General features: G+C 44.5%; 1 protein-coding gene across 1 annotated transcript in view; it reads left to right on the plus strand.

Annotated features, from left to right (window-relative positions):
• The window catches only part of LOC144754417 (cholesterol 7-desaturase nvd-like), a 444,943-nt gene extending 432,278 nt beyond the window's left edge, over positions 1-12,665 (plus strand). The window contains exon 7 of the mRNA XM_078642159.1: positions 9,162-12,665. Coding sequence (XP_078498285.1) covers positions 9,162-9,323 — 162 coding nt within the window. The 3' untranslated portion in view covers positions 9,324-12,665. The remainder of the gene's footprint in view (positions 1-9,161) is intronic.
• Positions 12,666-21,418: the final 8,753 nt, after the last annotated feature.

The raw sequence follows: 21,418 nt of genomic DNA on the forward strand, positions 1-21,418 counted from the left end.
ACCTGTCCCTCCAGTAAGCCAAACAGAGGGACCCAACCTCCAGCTGTAGGTAGCCAGAGGTTGACCCTGAGAGCTCAAAACAACTCAGTCTTGGAAAGAAAGGCCTCTATGGTGGATAATGATTGGAGGAAGCTGAGCCCAAAATTAGTGGAGCCTCACTTCAGTACTCCATTTCAGCACCAGCCTTTTACTTTGCCAAAACACACCACAGGTAGAGATTCCCTATGGTGGAGACCCTCAGATACCCTTAGGGTGAGGCCCTCAGATACCCTTAGGGTGAGGCATTGCTTAGTGGACCATGAGATAGGGGGTAACCATGCCAGTGCTGGTACTTCCTTATATGGCCAGTTAGGCAATATAGGCTTACCTGTCAAGGATAGCCTTATCTCCTTTCGTTTGGGGGGGGGGGGGGGGTTATGTAGGAAGGTAGATCCCTGACTATGGTTGCCCCCAACTTTTTGCCTGGAGTTTTGCTGGTTTTCTGACTTAGTTGACCTGAGGCCCTGCTATTCAGGACCCCAGGCCCACTGCTCTCTCTGTTAAAATGGATTCCATGTACCCTAGGTACATATCCAATTGGATACTGAGTCACCTTATCAGTCCCTGTACAGTATACCTTAGGTATCCAGGGCATATGTGTACCCAGGGCCTACCAGGGGCTGAAGCATGTATTATGCCACCCCTGGCTGGCCATCCCAAAACTGACACAACTGGCTGCTTGACAGCTGGGGGCAAGGTGGTGTAATCACCCCTGCTCTAGATATAGTATACCTATATCTAAACCTAAAATGGGCACACAGATCTCCTATCAGTCACTCCTATGGCCTATGGTATGGCATGGAGTGCTTCGAATCGTGTGAGATAGTGCTCTGGCATGAGCTGAGCCTGTCTGCGGCTTTCGGGATCTATCCCTTAGCCGTTTCCATGATAGCGTCAGACCATATACTCTTAAGTGCCTTATAAGCCTCGCGGTTATGGTAACTTTGGTCTGACAATATCTAAACATGTCGTGTAAGGTGTCATACGCTTTGGAATACTACCCCCTCGCCAGTTCTGGCGACGGGGGTAGCATTCCACCCCTCTAGAGGGAGAAGACATGTTGGTAGCCTGTAACCCCGGTTAAAGTTGAACATAGCCTCAGCTCCACAAAATGGATGCTGCCACCGAGACACAAGTCTGACCTCCTGCTGCTGGGAGTCCTTCCAGCGAGGAGTGCTTGGACAAAGGGTTTCCTGTGAGGGGAGGTGCTAGCACCATCCCAGACAGGGTTTTGTGTATCCCAGGTAGGCAGGGCTATAGAGGAAGGTGACTGCAAGTGGCACCCCGGTGCTCACTGTGCATATGCCGGCTCAAACCCGTTCCTGGGGCACACCAGCCCCTGAGCTGGGGAGAGACCGGACAAAGGAGAGGGGGGTAACCACCCCCCTCCTAGTCCCACCCATAGGGCAGGACTTAGTCGCGTGCCAGCCCCTTTTCTCAGGATAAAGGTAGGAGCAGGCCCCCTTCCAAATTAGATCATCTTTGAATCCTGAAACTACTTTCTACGAAAGGAACTCAAGACTTCTTCCTAAGATTTCTCCCTTGTGACTAAGGAGTAGTCACCCTGCAGCAGCAGGCACCAACCAAGCATCGCGGTTTGCTGTAAGTCTCTCCTCCGGATCAAGACTGCCCAGCTCGACGAGAACCGGCTTCCCTGGCACCTCTGACCTCTACCTGCATCATCAGCCCAGCTGAGATTCGTGGGTGTGACGAGACCTCGAGGGACCGGCCATCTTCAAGACTGCACGACGCTTGCCCAGCACCACCACCGAGGGATCCTTGAGTGAGTGCTTTGGGGTTTGAGAAGCCCCAACCCTGAGCAGCTCCAGCACCGAAGTCCAGCCCTCCAGCATCCACGAGATCTGCGTGGGGCCCTTCTGCTCTTTGCTGCTCACTGCGTTGTCCAGGTCACTTGCCCGTTGGCTAGTGGCCCTTCTGACGACGAACCACGACGACAACACCGCTTGTCTGGTTGCTCCAGACTGGCCCTAGCTCCCCTCCAACAGAGGAGCACCCCGGACCCTCCTGGTCCACTCCAGACGCCATTTTGAGTCCACCACGTGGGCTTGCATTTGCCAAGACTTGTTGCCCCAATCCTGGGTCCAGCGACGTCGACAGTAGATACCACCGTGGGACAGCTCGCACCTCCATCCTGGTCGCCCACAACGCCTCCTGGTCCGAGAGACTGCAGAGCCCAGCGTCGCCCACTCACCTGGTCGAGGTGACTTTGTCCGGTGCCATCCTGGTGCCCACCTAATCACTGGCTAGTGATTCAGAACTTGGTCCCCTCTGCTTACAGGTCTCCATCTTCATCGATCCAGGCTTGGATCACATCGAACTTCATCACTGGTCGCCTGCCAGCAACTTCTTCTTTCAGGCTCCATAGACTGCAACGAGGATTCCCGACGTCTTTTCAGACCTATGCAGCCGCAGCCCCTGGGCTAGGAAACCTGAGCATTTCGGTGCTCCAGCATAGCTTAACTATCGAAGTGTCCAGATCCTTTTTCGTTTCAGCTCTACCTAGTCGGGTTCGCCCGCTAACACTAACTTTGCATTTACTAGCCTCCATAGACTTTGTTCCGCATCCCGCGTGAGAGTGCACACTCTGCACCCGATCTCCCTAGGCCTCCTGCTAGTAATCTAAAGGTTCAGTAGTCTAGTCCTAGCGATCCCAAAGCCTCTGAGAATAGTTACTTACCTGCTAGTAATTCGCATTCCACTTTTGTAGTATATGGTTTTTCGTGCCCCTCGGGCATTTGTGTAAATTGTGCGACTTTAAGTATTTTCTTAAGAGTTTTGTGTTGTGCTTAGCTCCCTGACTCATAAAGAGTTCAGGGTAGTACTGTTATAAATAAATATACTTTTATTTTCATAACAACTTGTGTGGTGTCCTTTCACTTGGTGTTCAAAGGGTATATGTGGTGGTAAACAGCTGGCTTAACACGCCCTCTAGAGTTTAGCTTAAAGACTGCTCTTGTCCATGCTACTAGGATAGCTGGTCTATCAGGTTGACTTACAACCAATCATCAATAAGGGTCGTTTGGAATGATACATAGTGATCACTAGAATAGTAAGCACTGCATATCAGGCCAACTTCTCACAGTGGGGGAATGCCCTTTCGATGCGATGGTCTGGGCTATATGCATACGCTTTTCCTGCCATCCCATTGATACCCTGGGTCCTCACCAAAATGAGGACAGAATGCGGTTGTCTCCTGCTGTTTCACCCAGGTAGCCCAGGCAACACTGTTTTTCAGAGCTTCTCATCCCAGGGGCCAAACCTGTTTTCCTCTCCAACACCATCGCTGCCAACCAGGAACAACGGTCAGATATGCCATCTGGAACCACCATCTCTCCACCTACATGCCTGGCTCCTGAATGCTATGAGTTTCGGAACCTAGAAATAGCTCAAAAATACAGTAACATTCTTTCTAAATCTAGGGCTGAAAGCACCAACAAAACCTGCAAACTGGAATGGAAGAGATTCTGTATTTGGTGCACACAGAATGTGTATCCTTTTCAAGCTTCGCCAGAGCAAATCTTACCATATCTGCTCACTCGTGCCAAGTCAGGCCTAGTTTTCGCATCAGTAAGGGTACACCTTGCTGCCATTTTCAGGTACAGATGCTCTTCTCATGCCTTGTCGCTCTGTTCTTCCAGACTGGTAAAGCAGTTCTCGCTCTCACATCCACCAGAATGGTTAGTGAGATACTGGCATTCACTACTAACGAAACCTTGTTACACTTCACAGATGAATATGTGCTTCTCAGAACTAATCCCAAATTTGTACCAAAGGTTCCCACCCTGTTTCACCTTAATGAACCAGTCATCCTGCGGACTTTCTTTCCCAATCAGACTATGCCAGCTCAGCATGTGCTTTACACGTCCGTCATCAAATGATGGCTTAACTTTTAAATGCAAAGAACTAAAGAAATCCGCAAAATTGACCAACTGCTGGTGGCTTATGGTCAGGGCTGTCAAGGAACGCCAGTGTCTAAACCAAATTCTAGCCATATGGATTTCTGCTGCAATTCAATTTTGTCACATAAAGGCTGGCCAGCCTTTGTTAACCCCTTCCGTGCGGAGCTGTTTCCCCCGCTGTGCTGGGGGCAGGAGGGCGCGTACAGCGCCCCGGTGCTGATGACAAGATCAGCTCGTCATGAGCTACAGCGCTCCGGTGCTCATGACGAGCTGAGCTCGTCATGACCACGCCCGTTCCAATGGAACGCTCAGCACAGCAGGGGAATCAGCCCAGCATGCGAGCGTTCCATGTAACGGGCGCGGTCATGACGAGCTCAGCTCGTCATGAGCACCGGAGCGCCGTAGCTCATGACGAGCTGACCTCGTCATGAGCACTCAAGGAGTTAAGAAAGGCGAAGACACATTCTACGAAAGCAGTCTCCACATCTGCTCCTCTTTACTGCCATTCTACTGGATAAGATATGCCACGCTGCAAAGTTGAAGAACACCCACATGTTTACGCAGCACTACTGCCTGGAATTAGCGGAGCGCAGTGCAGTGATGCAGCTGTTGGTCAGGCAGTGCTTCGACATTTGTTCACATAAGGTGAACCTCTTTAAATACTGGTGTTTAACTTGCATTACATATATAAACTGACTGATTCTACTAGTTACTTGTACTAGTTATTGTTCATGCATTCTCATCTCCATGTCCTTATTAATGATTTTTATGCTTACCTATGTTATGCTTGTAGTTATGAATTTTATATACACATGTATAATTGTTTTATTCTGGAATGCATTTTTCAGCAAATGTATATAGTTTCTACCCACTGTCTGTTAAGGAGGAATACATCTCTATGACTCTGCTCGCTATTCTGATTCAAGCTTGTGAATCTATGAAAGGTACCCAATACTGAATAGGAAAATAAATTACTTACCTGTAACTGTAGTTATCCAGTATTGGTATCTTTCATAGATTCACATGCAACCCACTCTCCTCCCCTGAGAGACGTCCCTTATAGATCGGGATTGTCTATCCACACTTGTGCTAGAAAATCTGAGGGATTCAGCCTCTCTTGGGAATGTTCTAGAGTATAGTAGCTACAGATTGGTTATATATTAAGTTTGTTCCTTTTTTTAAATGGAGATAGGCTACTAAATTCATGGCCTAGTGTCCATTTTAGCCTATGGTCCATTATAGCCATGGCAAAACTGCTTCACTCTGGTACCATGTGACTCCCATCACGACAATTGGGAATAATTCAAGCATGTGAATCTATGAAATACACCAGTACTAGATTACTGCAGTTACAGGTAAGTAACTTATTTTCTTTTGCTGTATCCCTGCAGGTTGTGGTCAATACTTGCTGAAAATTGTGGAGTTTGTGAGGATCCATAAAATGACTACCACCCAGCATTCTCTTTTCCCAATAAAAATGCGACCCCAAGTATTCACTAACTATTATGCATTTAGTACATTAATTACATATGACCTCATAACATTGTTAGTTGCCGTAAATTAGATGGGGATAATGCAGGATTTCAAAGGTGTCAAATGTCATAAAGCTGATTTATACAAGACAAATCACAATTTACATTATATAAATATCAGAAAATGTTAGCCTATGTTCTGTGGAGATGTCTAGAGTGTTCCATTATAATACAAATGCTTTCATCCTCAAATGCCCTGATTATGGTTTCCACAATATTTAGTTCAAGGTGAATTAATCCTTAGCATGTTGACCAAGGCAGGGTTATCTAGATATTAAACTATTTTTTGAAAGAAGGCTGGTCGCGCTATTGCTACTTAGCGTATTTGCAGCGGTCTGCAGCAGGCACATTAACCTAACAAGCTATCTTACTCTTGCAAACAAAATAAAAATCACTAGAGCAGATACATTATCGCACCAAGATATATTTTACAGCAGGCCATAGTCTGCTGTAGCAGTGTCAGTCAAATGTAAATTGTACCCGAGTTGTGATGACTATGCCCTAGCACAATAAGCTAATCAAAGCACTGAGATTTTGGAATCTGGGGTTTCCTGATTAGACATTGCTTCTGAATGGCTGATAGGTTTAGGTAAGGACTATAACTTCTGTATCGGTAATAGGAAAAGTCCTGAAAGTTGCTGGCTTAAGAACAAGACTCCATGTCCTGTACAGTGTTGTAAAATTTTCACCCAGAAAATTCTTGTTTAACACACCAAATGTGAAAGGTAAGAAGGGAGTTCAGCTATGACTACAAGCTAGTGCTGGTACCACATGTCACATCAGCTCCTCACACACAACACCATGGTGTCCCTTGGGGTCCATCATATCCCTGCTATTATTCAGCGTCCACCTAATCCCTTTACCAAACCTGATTAAATTATTTAACCTCACCTCATTAAATTATTTAACCTCACCTACTAGAACTATGCAGATGACGCCACACCCAAATAATTTTTTTTAAATGGATGACCTGAAAGGCCTCTACAATTTAAAACCTGATGACCGCCTTGAGTTATCAACACATGGATGATAAATAACCATCTAAAGCTCAATACCACAAAGGCGGAGATTATGACCAGCAGACAATGACAAAAATACCAGCATACCACCACATGGACTAAGGAAATTGAAGCCCTTCCAACAGTATCAAGAGGTGTTAGAAACCAATAGTTAACTATAGATCTAGATTTGTTTTGATACAATGTTAATATCGTTCGAGTGCCTTCTACAAAATGAAAACACGAGGCGGAGTCCTCCCATACCTTAAATACCAGCAGAAACTGCAAGCCATTCTCACACTTGTAATCTCTAAACTTGACTGCCAACATCCTATACCTTGATGCACTTGCATTCAACATACGTAAAATACTCATCCCAAATTCTGTGGAAAGACTTCTCCACCTTTATCCAGGAGAATACATGACTCTAGTTTTGCAATCACTCCACTGGCTACCTGGAGCAAGAAGGGATATATGCAAGGCACTTTACATTGTCCACAGAGCCTTCAAGGGAAAGGATCGCAATACCTGCATACTGATTTCAAGCAATGTAAACAATACAGGACCCTGCGCTCCAGGCTTGCACCACTTCTCATACTACCTTAACATAAGAAATCCATAAGAGGCACTGCTTCTCGGTACAAGCCAACAGGTTCTAGAACTCGCTGTGACGAGCATTAGAAGCATATACACTGCATTAGACACTTAAAAATGTGACTATTTCCACAACTACTACACCACCACACATTCTGGCAACAGAACCTGGAAAGACAGTCGCACTCTTAAATTTAGTATTCAGCTTACAAAGTGAAAATAACCATACCAGCAAATTACTTTCATCCGGCAGATAAGTTAATAATGACTGATCTATGGTTTACATGAGTTGTATAGTTATTAAATGTAATGGTATAAAATGTCTGGCACCCACAGGACAGGTTTTGCCCCAGATAGGGCTCATCTGCCAACTAAAGCTTGGTTCCTGTTCAGGAAGGAGCTGGCAGTTTGGGCTGTTCCACTGGCGAAGGGTCAAGGCTGGTTTGCATGTGGCTGGGTCTGTATTGAGGTAGTGGTGTGCAAAATAATGGTGGACTAGTATTAGGCCCACTGTGATAACCAGTGGTTCAAGATTATTCAAGAGTTCCACCCATCATTTTTTTGTGTACTTTAGCATGTTGCCTCAAGTGGGACAAGTATGCCAGATGACGGTCCTGTGCACACACTGTCACGAAACCAAGCTAGATCTGTCTGAGTCTTAAATGGGGGGAAGCCAGCCCTGTGTTGCATGTGTTCAGGTTTAAGAGGGACCTGACCTACCAGTTCTGGCTTTACTGTTATCATTGGACCAGGGTTAAGACTGAACTGATTTTCATATGGCTGGGTCATAACTGAATTGTCATGGTGTGCAAAATAATGATGGACTGAGATGTAGCCCAAGTGATTGCCGGTGGTTGAGATCAAGTTGAGCATTCCACCATCACATTTTATGTGTACTTTAATGTACATTTCTTTTGAAGGCATTCCACTTGGACTGTGGCAGCTTCCCGGACTTTGGTTGCTAGTGTTTCCTTCTATTAACTCTGCTATACATGGCATCATCAGCCATAGCAATGTAGGTATGTCGAGGTCTCCCTAACTTCTGGATTGATGACCACCTGTGCTTCAGGATACAGCAATTGAACTTTCTTGAACTACTGCTTGGCTTCTCCTTTACATCACTAGTCGGGCTGAGCTGGTAATGGGTAGTACTTGTATGTTGCTTCCCCTTTGAGTCCTATGTGCCTTGTTAGTATCTGCTTCTGCTCATTCTATATCTTCCTTGACATCTTTCGGGTTGAAGGTTTGGTTTTATCTTGTGCAGATCCCCAATAAATACATGAATGGAAGTGGGGGGTAACGTCTAATATTACTAATCTGCATTACATGACCTTCTCTTCCTCATATCAGTTGTCGGGATGTGGGGGGAGGGGCCTGGTGGAAGGGGAGGGGCCTGGGGAGGGGTCTGGTGGAGGTGGTCCATTGTGCTTGGCAGTTTACAGGATGTGTCAAGGAGATTCCTCCCTCTTATATACCTTCCGGAGGTCAAGGGTTCTAGCAAGGGAGGCCATCCAAGCAAGAAATCCATCTAGAGAAAGCTAACGCTAGGAGTTCCATTAGTCCAGCAGGAGGCACGATGCTTCAAATGTACATGAATGTAGCTGGCAAGAGAAAATGAGCTGTAACTGACATTATCAAATGTAATATTGTCACTAACTGAGATGTAATTACATTTTCCAGCTTTCAGTTTAAACCTAGAAACACAAATATAACCCTTCTAAATTGCGAATTACTGCATCACTTGAAACAAATAATCGCAGGTTTCCCAGCACTCCTACAAAATCAAATGTTAAGTGTTATCCAAAGAAAATACTAATTGGAAGTGTTTTGTTTTTAAGGCACCACCACTACAATGCCTAACGATTAATTTACTTACATGTTAATGCATAGGCCATTTAAAACAATTTCCTATTTGTTTTTCTCATTGTGCGCTGTATGGTGTGGACTACGTACTGCAATAAAAGATGCTTAGTGATCACTAGTAAATTAAAGAACTAAAAAGTAAAAATAGTGAACAAAGTTAATTCAGAAGTTCTCCAGTGTGTGCATGAATTAAACAGTGTTTCTCTTTCTTGCAGTTTGAACGCGATGTAATGATTTGGAATAATAAGAAGTATATTTCAAAACCTTTGTTGGTGAAAGAAGACTCTGCTATACAGAGGCACAGGCGCTGGTATTCTCAGTTTTATAGTGAGAATAGTCCACAACTTTATTTTCAACGTGAAGGGATAGAGTGGTGAAGGAATATGGAAGTACGTTTCTCCCAAAAATGCCAAAGTGGGTGGCAGGACTGCTTCTTTCGCAGAACTACAGTATGATTCTCTCAGATGAGGTTCTTTGTCACCAGGGAGAAAATTCGACAGATACCAACTTTGGCAGCAACAAACCGCTTCCTACACAAACCGATTGAACGTGCTGGTGTTAATCGAGAACGGCTGTCCTCAAAACTGACTATGTACAAAAGAGGCTTTGCTTTTTCTTCAAGGCACTCTAGTGTTACTATATTTACAGTGCGAGGTTAGAAAACAGGACACCAACTGTTTAACAGAGAGCCATTCTCTAACCAACTAGGAATTACGTATGTTGATGTATCCTTTTATTTGCATTTCACTTCACCCGAACATATCGGCTGAGGGAAATGTAGCCCTGGCTGTTTGTGTGTGATGCTGCGAACAGTAAATGTAGTAAAATGGCGTGCGTGCATTTTTCTCTTTAAAGATTTGTACCTGCACTTAAGAGCATAATGTGTACTTTTTCCTGCAAGTCCCATTTGGTCACTGAAAAATCTGAGGATGATTACTAGAGTGGTAATCTCACATGGCCAGAGAGTTCACACTCCTTCTAAGAATCTTTTTTGTTCATGCTCTTCTCCTGTGATCGGTGCCCTAATTACTAGTAATGAAGGTCGTAAAGTAACAGTGAAGAATGTGTAAGGTTGTTGCCTGATGTATTTCCCCAAGCCCCCGCCCCCTTATCTATACTTTTTATTTCTTTTTTTTGGGAGCACTTCTCTCGGATGGGTGGATTCAGTATGCTGAGGACACACATTGTGTTGACTAATTTGCGCCACCAAGACAATATTTCTCCCAACCAAGACACTGCTACATCAGATCCTGGCTTTCGCATTCATTGTTTCTTTGGAGGGCTACTTTTCTTTGGCCTTGATTTATGACGACATATATATTTTGTAGTGCATTGAACTCCCATAAGTACGTGTGCATTATGTATTTGTATTTCACACACTCACTATTGCAGTATCTGAGTTTTGGTTCAATGTCTGTTCGTCAGAACTAAGCGGATTTGCTTGTTTGTCTGTAATCTCCAGACACGCTGTGTATCTTTAGTGGGATGTTGTTAAAGGACAGTGGAATGGACACGCCATTTTCTCATTTCGCTCTTGCAAATGGAGAGAACCAGTTGCTATATGATGGAAAGAACCGATTGCTATATCTTTGTCGCTGCTGCTAACTGTTGTTCTAGACTTATGGGCCTCTTGACCTCCGAAATGGAACTGCTGATTTTGAGAAACCAGTCAAAAGTAACACATATGTTCGTCATCTAAGTAGCATAGTAAATGGAAGTTTCGTATTTCCAAAGGTCTCACTTGCAGACTGCCCTGCCTTGGAACCAGGTTATCAAACACTCCATTGTAGGTTTCTGCAATTGTGTAAAACCCTGATATGTAAACTTTTAACTATTAAGACACTTGCTCTGTATTCTCGTATTGGCAAGATAGACGGCCGTTAATTGATCATACTTGATATTGGTTTCTTAAATTAAACTTGCCTGTTTCCCTAGTAGTCCAAGTGTTTGTTTCTGCAATTTACATATGCCCCCGCATGAGCAGTACATTCCTAACTTGCTTGATCAGGTATGTCATTTGGTTAAACTACTGTGTTGCCAGCCATTTAATGAGGAACCTGGAAAAAGGCTCAGTAAAATTTCGACTTGGCCTTGACTCCATCTCATTATGCCACCTCTTCAGTAGAATCTTTTCCTGTAATAGCTCATACGAGGGAAACTCTCTTGAGCTGTGCAACTAGAATTTTGATATCAAAATACATGTGCCCTAAAAAAAAAAGCCTTAAAGATTGAAAGCTAAAACTTAAAAATGTCCACACATTTCCTTACCCTAAACAATCCGTAATCTCGTAAACAATCCGTAATCTCGTATCTGACCAGCATCAACGTTTCTTTTAATAGCTGGAAGATGGCAGCTTTAACTTCTTGTGACAGAGGACCAAATACCAGGTTCAATTACCTAAAAAATTAACTGAATTCTCCCTATTCACCTACTTTAGTTTTTCAGTGTCTGTGCCTCCCACTTATTTATCTCTAGCTGTAGGACAAACTCCACCTTGACGACAACTACATAAGTTCTTCGCCAGATGCAAAACTCCTCTTCACCTGTCTTTAATACAGAAGTATGGGTTTTTGGTCTTCCAAAAATGGCATCATGGCTTTTTTTTTTGGGAAGATATCAACGTTTTAACACTCTTTCCCCCCCCTAATTCTTTTCTGTGTCACATGGGTTACCAACCCTAATTAACCATCTGGTTGCCTATCGAAACTTATTGTCTGGTGCTTCCCTATTTTGGCTGCTACTACCACCACCACCACCACCTCTGCTGCTCTGTAGATAGAGCTGTTTGTAGTTGGAAATATTATTTATCCCTATACCTGTTACTAATTTAAACAGTAGGAATCAGTTCATAAGTATCAAGTCATTTGACCTGTCTGTGTCTAGGTGAAGGCAAGATATTTGGTTTTATGTTACTCATTTTAGTCGATTGTTCTACACAAGACAGTGTTGAAGTGCCATGTGCTTTGAAACAAATCCAATCCCCATTATTCACCGATGCATATGTAATGTATTGTTCAGCAATGTGCATTTTCAAATGCTCGTTTTGCCTGCATTTTTTTTTTTTTTTTACATATAGTTTGTGTTATGCTTTAAGTATGTGTTCCTGCTGATCCTCCTCAAAGTAAGGATGTCCCCAGTAAGATGATGCTCAACATAAACCAATCTGTATCATCTGTGATTCAGTATTTGACATTCTCCTTTCGAAATACACTGACTGGCATTGAAGATAAAAACAATTTTTCCCCAAAATTGTAATCTGCACACTTCATGCCTGATTTTCATTTTATTGGTTGCAGTGAATGGACACTTTTAACATCAAATCAGTGACCATTTCATAGTATCCTTGAAATCAGTGTTGGGTTTTCAAATATGATCATGTGAAATGGTTCAACATAAGCAAATGTATTAGATTATTGCAGGTTACGGGAGATCAGATGTTGTTGACTTTGCCGTCTTGTTATTGTTACTGTATTTTTGTTCTTACAAGGCTAATTATTGTACCCCTAATTGTATGCCTTTGAGAAATGGCAAAAAATGTTGTCTGTGAACTGTACTTCTGCGTAACACTTGAGCTAGACATTCATGTGAAGTGTTTCTTGCAGCTTCAGAGCATATGGAGTTTTAAACAACGTTTTCATTAAATATTTTTGAATATATTTTTGAAATTATGTAAATTTTTAGATATTGATATTGTACAAATAAAATTATATTAAATACATAGTTCTGGTCTTTGTATATTGCCATAAAATCTTATATACATTGAAATGATTGGATGAGGCACGTCCTACATGCGTGGATTCTGTCGATTCACATGTCGAGGCTGCAGAATCAGTTTGAGGAAATACCATATTTATCCCTAGAGCTCATATGGTCAGGGCATACTCACTAGAATGGACAAGTAGCATTGGCAAAGCCAATAATTGTGAGTTTTTTTTAGAATTAATGATGGCAAACAATCGGGCCTGGGTGTAGTTTTGGAGTGACAAAAAACCTCTTAGAAGTTCTGCAAGTGGCGGAGTGCAGTGCGAACTGCTATTCGCGCTGGTCTTTCTGCCGCTTGGGTAGAAATTCTACCCGAGCGGCAGCTTGTGCTTGCAAACTTACTGTGCGCGAGCGGGCAAAGAACTCCACTGCACTACGCGGCTTGGAGTTTTCTGAACTGCGTGAGCTGCGCAGAGTGCAAAGAACTGCGAATGGAGCTCACCGCCCAGGGCTACAAATATTGTATAACGTCAGCATCACCCTTTTATCTCTCTCTCACACACACACACACAATAGTGTTAGATGTCCTGGTAATAGTGGTGCTGTGGAGGTACTGGTAGTGGTGTGACTATTGAAGTCGATGATTGTAGCAATGATTTTGGTTGTGCTAGTCCTCTTGGTGGTGAATGATATTGGCAAAAGAAGTGGTAATGGTTAAATTGCTTCTGATAATTGCAGTGGTGGTAGTACTAGAGCAAGTACCATCAAGTTGGATATCTGATATCCAGCAACAAGATGCCCCAAATGATGATCATGTGCTTTACAAATACACACATTATAATGATGCTGGTAGTTCAGTCTGTGCTTTTCTACTTCAAAAAAGGACTATAGGTGGATTCTTTAAAGACGAGAGCCCTAACAGAGCTGTATAAACCCAGACAAATTACTTGGGGAAAATCCACACAGGATAAGGTTCAAAATACAACCAGGAAGGTTTTTTAAAGTTAAGAATCGAAGGCATGAGGTAAAGGATAGTCACATTTGAAATGCTCAAAAATTAAAATAATTCTGCATTGGATATTGTCCCCAAATATAATCAGCAGCCAGAACCGAATACTGTACACATAGAATAAAAATTAATGAGCATTTGCCATAAGGACTAATCAGTTAGCAGGGGGAAAGGAACATTGTAAATATTCTACATTATGATAAATATATGGCTTGATGTGCAGCCTGCCTCTAGGGAGCACGGGGGAAGTCTCTGGCTCATCTCTCATAAGGAGATTTTATACATTTGTGGACAGGTTACCTGTACAGTCACTGTTACACGACATGGACGTTACATATTAGTACCCTATAGCAAACCAGAAAACACATCACATGATAATTTGGCTTTTACTCCAAATCCGTAGAATAACCCTATATAATGACCCTCAACAGAAACAAAGGCACATTTGAAAACAAACCGCATCTCCGTTTGGCCAAATGAATTGGCCTTAAAGTTATCTATCCGTTCTCTCCAGGAACATCATGAACAGAAAGCAGTACACTTTAAAATGTTACAGTGCAAGCAAGACCATAGAACTAACAGATTTTCCTACATTTAATGAAATATTGGCGGTCACAGTTGAACCTCCTCAGTGTAAATTCAGGAAAAGAGAAAACACAATTATGTACTATGCTGTTCTGCATCTCGCACTCATTTTAAATGTGTAGTTTAAAAAAACAATTAAACCTAGAAGTAGTTTAGTCAGCTTAGCACGTTGTTCTATTAAATACAGAAAAAACACATTGTTTACATTTTTCTAACATTTAGTAAAGCAGAACATTCAGTCGTTTAATTTGCTTCCACAGTAGTAATCCTGGAAATGGTGATGGTAGTGATGGAAATGATTTTGGCTTTCTAAGGAAGAAAGTCCGTGATGGGAGCTCTCACAAATGCTTAAACAGTCGTTTCTTTTAAGAATAAATATCTGAACCTGCAGCACCTTCCAGTAAGGTACCCCTCAGTTAGAAAACCATAGTCTGCACCAGCAAGTTTTGCAGACCGGAATATTGAATATGAAAACTTTGTCTGCAAAATCAACCTTGCTCATATTCACAATTGCGGCTGTGATGACCCAACCATTGATGGAAGATACTACAGTGATGGTCACGTCACCGTTGTCTGTCCTCTTGTCGATGATTACTTAAACAACTCCTAATGCAGATGAAAAAACTGTTGACTGTACTGTCAACAAGAGGAAAAAGTCACTCTAATATCAGAAAAAGGCATTCCAATACCTTAAATGCCAGAGCATACATTATCTAGTAAAGCTTCACTTCTTCCACCAAGCAAATTTACAATACATTGACAACCCAGTAGTTTTGGCCCAGCCTATAGTCTGAAGAACCTCCATGTTGAATAGTAGGTGGTGGAGGATGATGACTTTATGGAGGGACAATATTTTATCCCACAGGGAGATGATCCAGGTTACAAGGTGTTGGAAAGTGAGTTATTGGTAGGGGCACATGTAGGTCTGCCCCTGGCAATAAGGCCACTAACACATGATCAGACTCAACATAGGTCTTAGAAAATTATTCCTATGCTTAACCTTTGGTAACGTGGCTGCGAGCAGACAGGCTTAACTTCAAAGACCAGTATGTAAAGCATTTAAAAACACCAATTCAGTAAATAATGAAGACACACACAATAAAAATCAAACACCAATTTGTAAACATAGGAAGTTTTTTTATCTTTAACATGACACCAAACCGACAAAAATCCAATGTAGGGAATAGGAGATATGAATTTTCAAAGATTTAATAAAATATAGCACTTAGAAAATTATAGCACCATATTGCGATACCTGCTCACGATAGACCGGGGCAAAGTCAAAGATTCAGACCGGGCGCGATAGAGCCCTGAGCGGCTACAGCTCGCGGCACGTCCCAGTCTCCGTTTCTACCTTCACACTTAGAAACTTTTCTGGAGCTTTTCTCCTCGAAGCTCCCAGCCAGTCTGGATTCGGTGAGGGTTCGGGCAACTTCCCTGGAGCGGACTTAGAACATTTCTCAAGGTCACTTCAGCGGGACATAGAAACTATCCCGGAGCATTTTTTCTCGCGGGGTCTCAATGCTCCTCATGTAGCCATATCCGGTGAGGGTTCGCCGGCTTCAGTTTTCTTCTAGTCCTAGCCAATCTCTGGAAGTTGGAGCGATGGAGCTTTAAGCGGGACACACCTGGTTGGCTTGGCCAGCTCGCGGTTGAAGGCAGGTGGCCTCTATGGAGCTGTTTTTTAAAGTTGCTCCAAAGTTCTTTAAACTTCTTGCACTTCTGTCTGAAGTTCCTCAAGGGGACCTAAAGTGGTGTCTCAAACTCACTCCAACGGTCTGGAAGCTCCAAGATGGTCCTTGAAAGTGGAGGACGTCTGTTCCCACAATCCACTGGTACAAAACCCTTACAAATCCACTGATGGTTCTCCAAGGTGAAGATTTTGTTGGCGATGTTCCAAATGAGCTCTTAACTTGTAGCTTTCAGGGAGTCCACTATTTAGTTATTTTCCAGCAAGATAATCCACAGGGCTGTAGTTTCAGATGGTGCAGTCTTCAAAGGACAGGCCATGGAAATCTTTGCACAGCAAAACATCTCAACAGGGCACTTCTTGCTTCAGTAAGTTTCAAGCATCAGATCTGGAGAGCTCTGTCCCTCTCAGATACTTATTCCTAGTTCTCTGGGTCAAGCAGGAGGTCACTTCTGACCAATGGGAGCAGGGTAACTCCTCCAATATATGACCACACCCTGTAGAGTCTGGCATTATTTTGTCCCAGACTGCATCAAATCTTCCAAATCCATAATGGCTGATTTTCCAGCACAGAGGTAATGGCTGGCTAAACACACACCTAGGATGGCAAATTTACTTACTCTCCCACCTGTATCTGCTCATACCTTCCTTAAACCGGCCATCTGCCTAAAGTAGGAAGTTCAGAGCAGTAAATGACACTGGTCTCTATTGTCCTCTTTGAAGAACATAGTTTACGACTCCTTACCCCTGGCCTGGCATTCCTATGGAACAGCACACTGCCCTGCCAGCAGAGCTGGTTAACCCCAGGGGCTCTTTATCACCTCCACAAGGTAGCCTGGATAATCCACTTAACTCTGACCAATCGGGGCAGACCACTGGAAGGCTGAATTTGGACTTACAGACAAAGTCTTATAACGTCTTGTATGTACGCTTTAGGAGAAATTCAACAAAGATACTGTTGGATTTATTAATACCATTCTGGGAAGTCTTTGAATGGCATTTCTATCCCTCACATATCAAGTTATTAATCAATACCTTTTTACCATGCTAACCTATGTAACAGGATTGGGAATGGGAAAAAGGACTTTTGCCATTTTTCCAGCACCAGGACTTATAGCTACAGGAACCCCACCCCATGTGCAACTAGAGGAGACTTTAGGGGTTCTGAATCTGTAGAAATGTTGCAGATTCTCCCTCCACAGTGCTCATAGCATCAAAGTCGAATTTGAGCAGCACTTTACAGCAATGTGGGGAGTGAAATGTGAAATTTCACTTTACCTAGGCATATAAAAAACTCATTTTATAAGGGCGTACCTTATAAATACCTGAGCCCCACCCCTGTGATACCTATGGGAGACCCTGGGGATCCCTAATATGCCACAACATTGCAGGTTATCCATTTGTAAGTGCACCAAAGTAGAGTTTGGGCACAATGTACTTTTTAAAAGCAGTCCTGACACCCAGGGCTGTTTTTAAACTGACCTCAGGCTTCAGCAGGGCACACATGCAAGTGCAGAAAAGGCTACTGGCCTCTAAATTGCCATACCCCAGAGTACTGGGGACTTCTAGGTAGTTTCAATCCCCTGCCCTATTATATACTAGGGGCCTATAGGGTAGGTCATGCCAATCACAGGGGTACACTACCATTGTGTACCCTAGTGTATGTAGGTGTTAACTGTATTCTAATGTATTTCAGCATAGCACTGGGCCTGGTTAGGCAGAGCCCAGGGTCAGTCCGTCCGTTACCACCAGTACCATTCAGCAAAAAAGTTGGGGGTGCCGAGGGCACAGGATGACTTTGCAACATAGCCCCCCCCCAAACAAAAGGTGATTGGTTACTAACCTACACCCTGGTAGTCCTCATCAGCTAAGTGGAAACATCTGGAAAGTCCATCTGCGTTTGCATTGGCAACCCCAGGTCTGTGTTCCACTGTACAGTCCATTCCCTGAAGGGAAATGGACCACCTTAATAGCTTGGGATTGTCCCCTCTCATCTGCATGAGCCATCTGAGAGGTCTGTGGCCAGTTTGAACACAAAAGTGAGTCCCAAACAAATATGGCCTCAACTTTTTCAGAGACCACACCACAGCAAAAGCTTCTCTCAATGGCCCTCCACCTCTGCTCTCTGGGAAGAAGCCTCCTGCTATTAAAGGCAACTGGCTGATCTAGGCCCCCATTATTTAGCTGTGACAACACTGCCCCAATCCCTGGCTCTGAAACATCGGTCTGAACCACAAATTATTTTGTGTAGTCAGGAGCCAGTAGCACTGGTGCTGAACACATGACCGCTTTCAGAGTGTCAAAAGCCTTCTGACACTCTGGGGTCCAAATCACATTCTTGGGCCTCTTTTTAGAAGTGAGTTCTGTTAGGGGCCCCACAATGGTCCCATAATTATGAACAAACCTTCTATAGTACCCTGTCAGTCCAAGGAATGCCCTGACCTAAGTCTGGGTAACAGGAGCTGTCCAATCCAAAATAGTTTGGATTTTAGCTTGGAGAGGCCATACGTGGCCCCCACCTACCAGATGGCCCAGGTACACTACTGAATTCTGCCCTATTTGGCACTTGCTTGCCTTAATAGTCAGGCCTGCCTGCTGCATGGCCTGAAGCACTTCCATTAGGTGGCTTAAGTGATCCCACCCCAGGTAGAACTATATACAGCTATATCGTCCAGGTAAGATGCACTGAACCTTTTCCAACCCAGATAAGACCCTGTTCACCAACCTTTGGAAGGTGGCGGGTCCATTCTTTAATGCAAGGGGCATTACCTGAACTGATAATGTCACTCTGGTGTGGAGAACGCTGACCTTGCTTTTGCTCCATCAATGAGGGCAATCTGCCAGTATCCTGAAGTCAAATCAAAAGTACTCCGGTACTTAGCAGCCCCTAACCTATCAATGAGCTCATCCGCTCTAGGTATTGGGTGAGAGTCAGTCTTTGAGACTGCAGTCAATCCTCTGTAGTCCACACAGAACCATAACTCCTTGGGTCCCCACTGAGGATTAGGTTTAGGTATCTGCACCACTGGTCTGGCCCATGGACTCTCAGACGGTTCAATTACCCCCAGTTCCAGCATCTTCGCAACCTCAGCTTGAATGCTGACATGGTAAGACAACCTGTACAGTTTATTTTTGACAGGTAGGCTGTCACCATTGTCAATCTGGTGCACACACCACTCAGTGATGCCTGGGGTCAAAGAAAACAGGCCAGCAAACTGCTCCAGCACTTGCTCACAGTCTGTGCTGCTGGTCTGTCAATTTGGGAGAGTACAACTCCCTCCACTGACCCATCTTGCACAGTAGTGGAGAGGAGGTCAGGCACAGGCTCAGTTTCCTCCTCCACACCATCATCAGTGACCAGTAACATGGTCATATCTGCCCTGTCATGGTGGGGTTTTCAATCTATTCACATGCAGGACCCTATGAGGGTTCCTAGGGGTGCCAAGGTAAACCAAATAGGTAACCTCACCCTTCTTTTCTAAAATTGGATAGGGCCCACTCCACTTGTCATTGAGGGCCCTGGGAGCCACAGCTAGACGAATTGTCTTGAATTATACTCTGGCATAGTAGCCTCTTGATCATACCAGTGTTTCATGAGCCCCTGGCTGGCCTCCAGTTTCTTGTTTGCCTTGTACATGTACTCTGCCATTCTAGATCTCAGGCCTAGCACATAGTCCAGCACATTGTCCTTTGCTTCTTTAAGAGGCTTCTCTAAAGCATCTCTCAGCAGGTTCAATGGCCCCTCACATGGTGTCCAAACACCAACGCAAAGGGACTGAAACCAACCCCTTTCTGTGGCACCTCCCTGTAGGCAAACAATAAGCATGATAGGAGAACATCCCATCTCCTCCTGAGTTTTACTTACAACCCATTTATCATGCCCTTCAGGGATTTGTTGAATCTCTCAAGACCATTTGCTTGTGGGTGATAGGGGGTGGTGAACTTGTAGTTAACACCACACTCATCCCACATAGCAGTCAGATAGCTGGACAGGAAGTTTGTGCCCCTATCTGACACCACCTCTTTTGGAAACCCCACTCTGGTGAACACACCAGCAGTGCTCTAGCCACCGCAGGAGCATCAATGTTTCTAAGAGGTATGGCTTCAGGGTACATAGTAGCATGGTCAACTACCACTAAGATGCACCTATTCCCTGATGCAGTAGGTGGGTTCAGGGGACCAACAATGTCCATCCCCCACCCTTTCAAAAGGAACCCCAACCACTTTTCAGTGGTATTAGAGAAGCCTTTGTCTTGCCCCCTTCCTCGCCACTGGCCTGACAGCAGGACACAGGAGCTGCAAAACTCCTTTACCTTTTCAGACATATGGGGCCAGTAGAAATGGTTCACCAACAGGTTCCATGTCTGTCCCAAATGTCCTGCCAAGGGGATATCATGACCCAAAGTCAGGATGAACTATGTACTTCTGGGGCACCACCAACCTCCTGGTGGCCCCCTACTTGAGGTTTCTGGCCTCAGTATGAAGCAGTCCACCTTCCCAGTAGAATTTGTGAACCCACTGTCATCCCCCTCCTCTTGCTTAGAAGCAATCTGCCTCAAGGGTGGGACAGTCATGCTGTCCCTGACTGAACTCCTCTCTGGAGGGTCCACCTGCTCCTGTCGGTTCTGTCACATCTGACAGCTCTGGCAGGGATGGAGTCTCTCCCTCAGAGGCCAGATGCTCCCCATAAGGGTTAGGTTCTTCCTGCACCTCTGGAGTTCCCTGGGCTATCTCACCAGGCCCAGTACCCTTGTGCTTGGATGCCTGGCCCTTTGTTCCTGGGTCCAAGTGCCCAGCCCCTCCTTTCTGGCTAGTCTGTTACCCAGTCACAGCATATAACCACTCTGGGAGCTCCAATATTTTCATATGGAGTTCTCTCTCCACCTCTGACCACACAGAGACTTCAAGATCATTGCCCAGTAAACACTGGAACGGGAGCACCTCTGACACAGCTACCTTCATAGGGCCTGTTACACCTCCCCATTCCAAATCCACCACAGCCATAGGATGAAGTTTGGTAGTGCTGTCTGCATAAGTCACCTGGTGAAACTCACCAGATAACTTCTCTGGAGGCACCCGTTCAACCAGGACCATAGTTACACTAGCCCCATGGTCCCTGATAGCCTCAACCTCAGTCCCATTCACTTTCGGCCTCTGCCTGTACTTGTCCATGTTTGGAGGTAAGGCAGCAAGGGTGGCAATATTCATCCCACCCAGGGACACTAAGGTTGCTTCCACCACCTGACTACCCCTCTCTGGGGCACCACTCTACACCCCTACACTGACACTGGCAATCCCTGTGGATGGCCCCAAGGGGGGAGCTTCTTGGCGCAGACAGCATTTCCCTGCTTATGCCCTGGCTGGTTACAGTCAAAGCACTTACCCACCTTTGAGGGATCAAAGACCCTACCTGGCTTTCCCTGAAACCCCCTCCCTTTGAATTTGGGTTGGCTCGGGCCCCCCTCCATGTGCAGGTTTTTCTGAG

Source organism: Lissotriton helveticus, chromosome 5_1, assembly GCF_964261635.1.
Source record: "Lissotriton helveticus chromosome 5_1, aLisHel1.1, whole genome shotgun sequence".
NCBI lineage: Eukaryota > Metazoa > Chordata > Amphibia > Caudata > Salamandridae > Lissotriton > Lissotriton helveticus.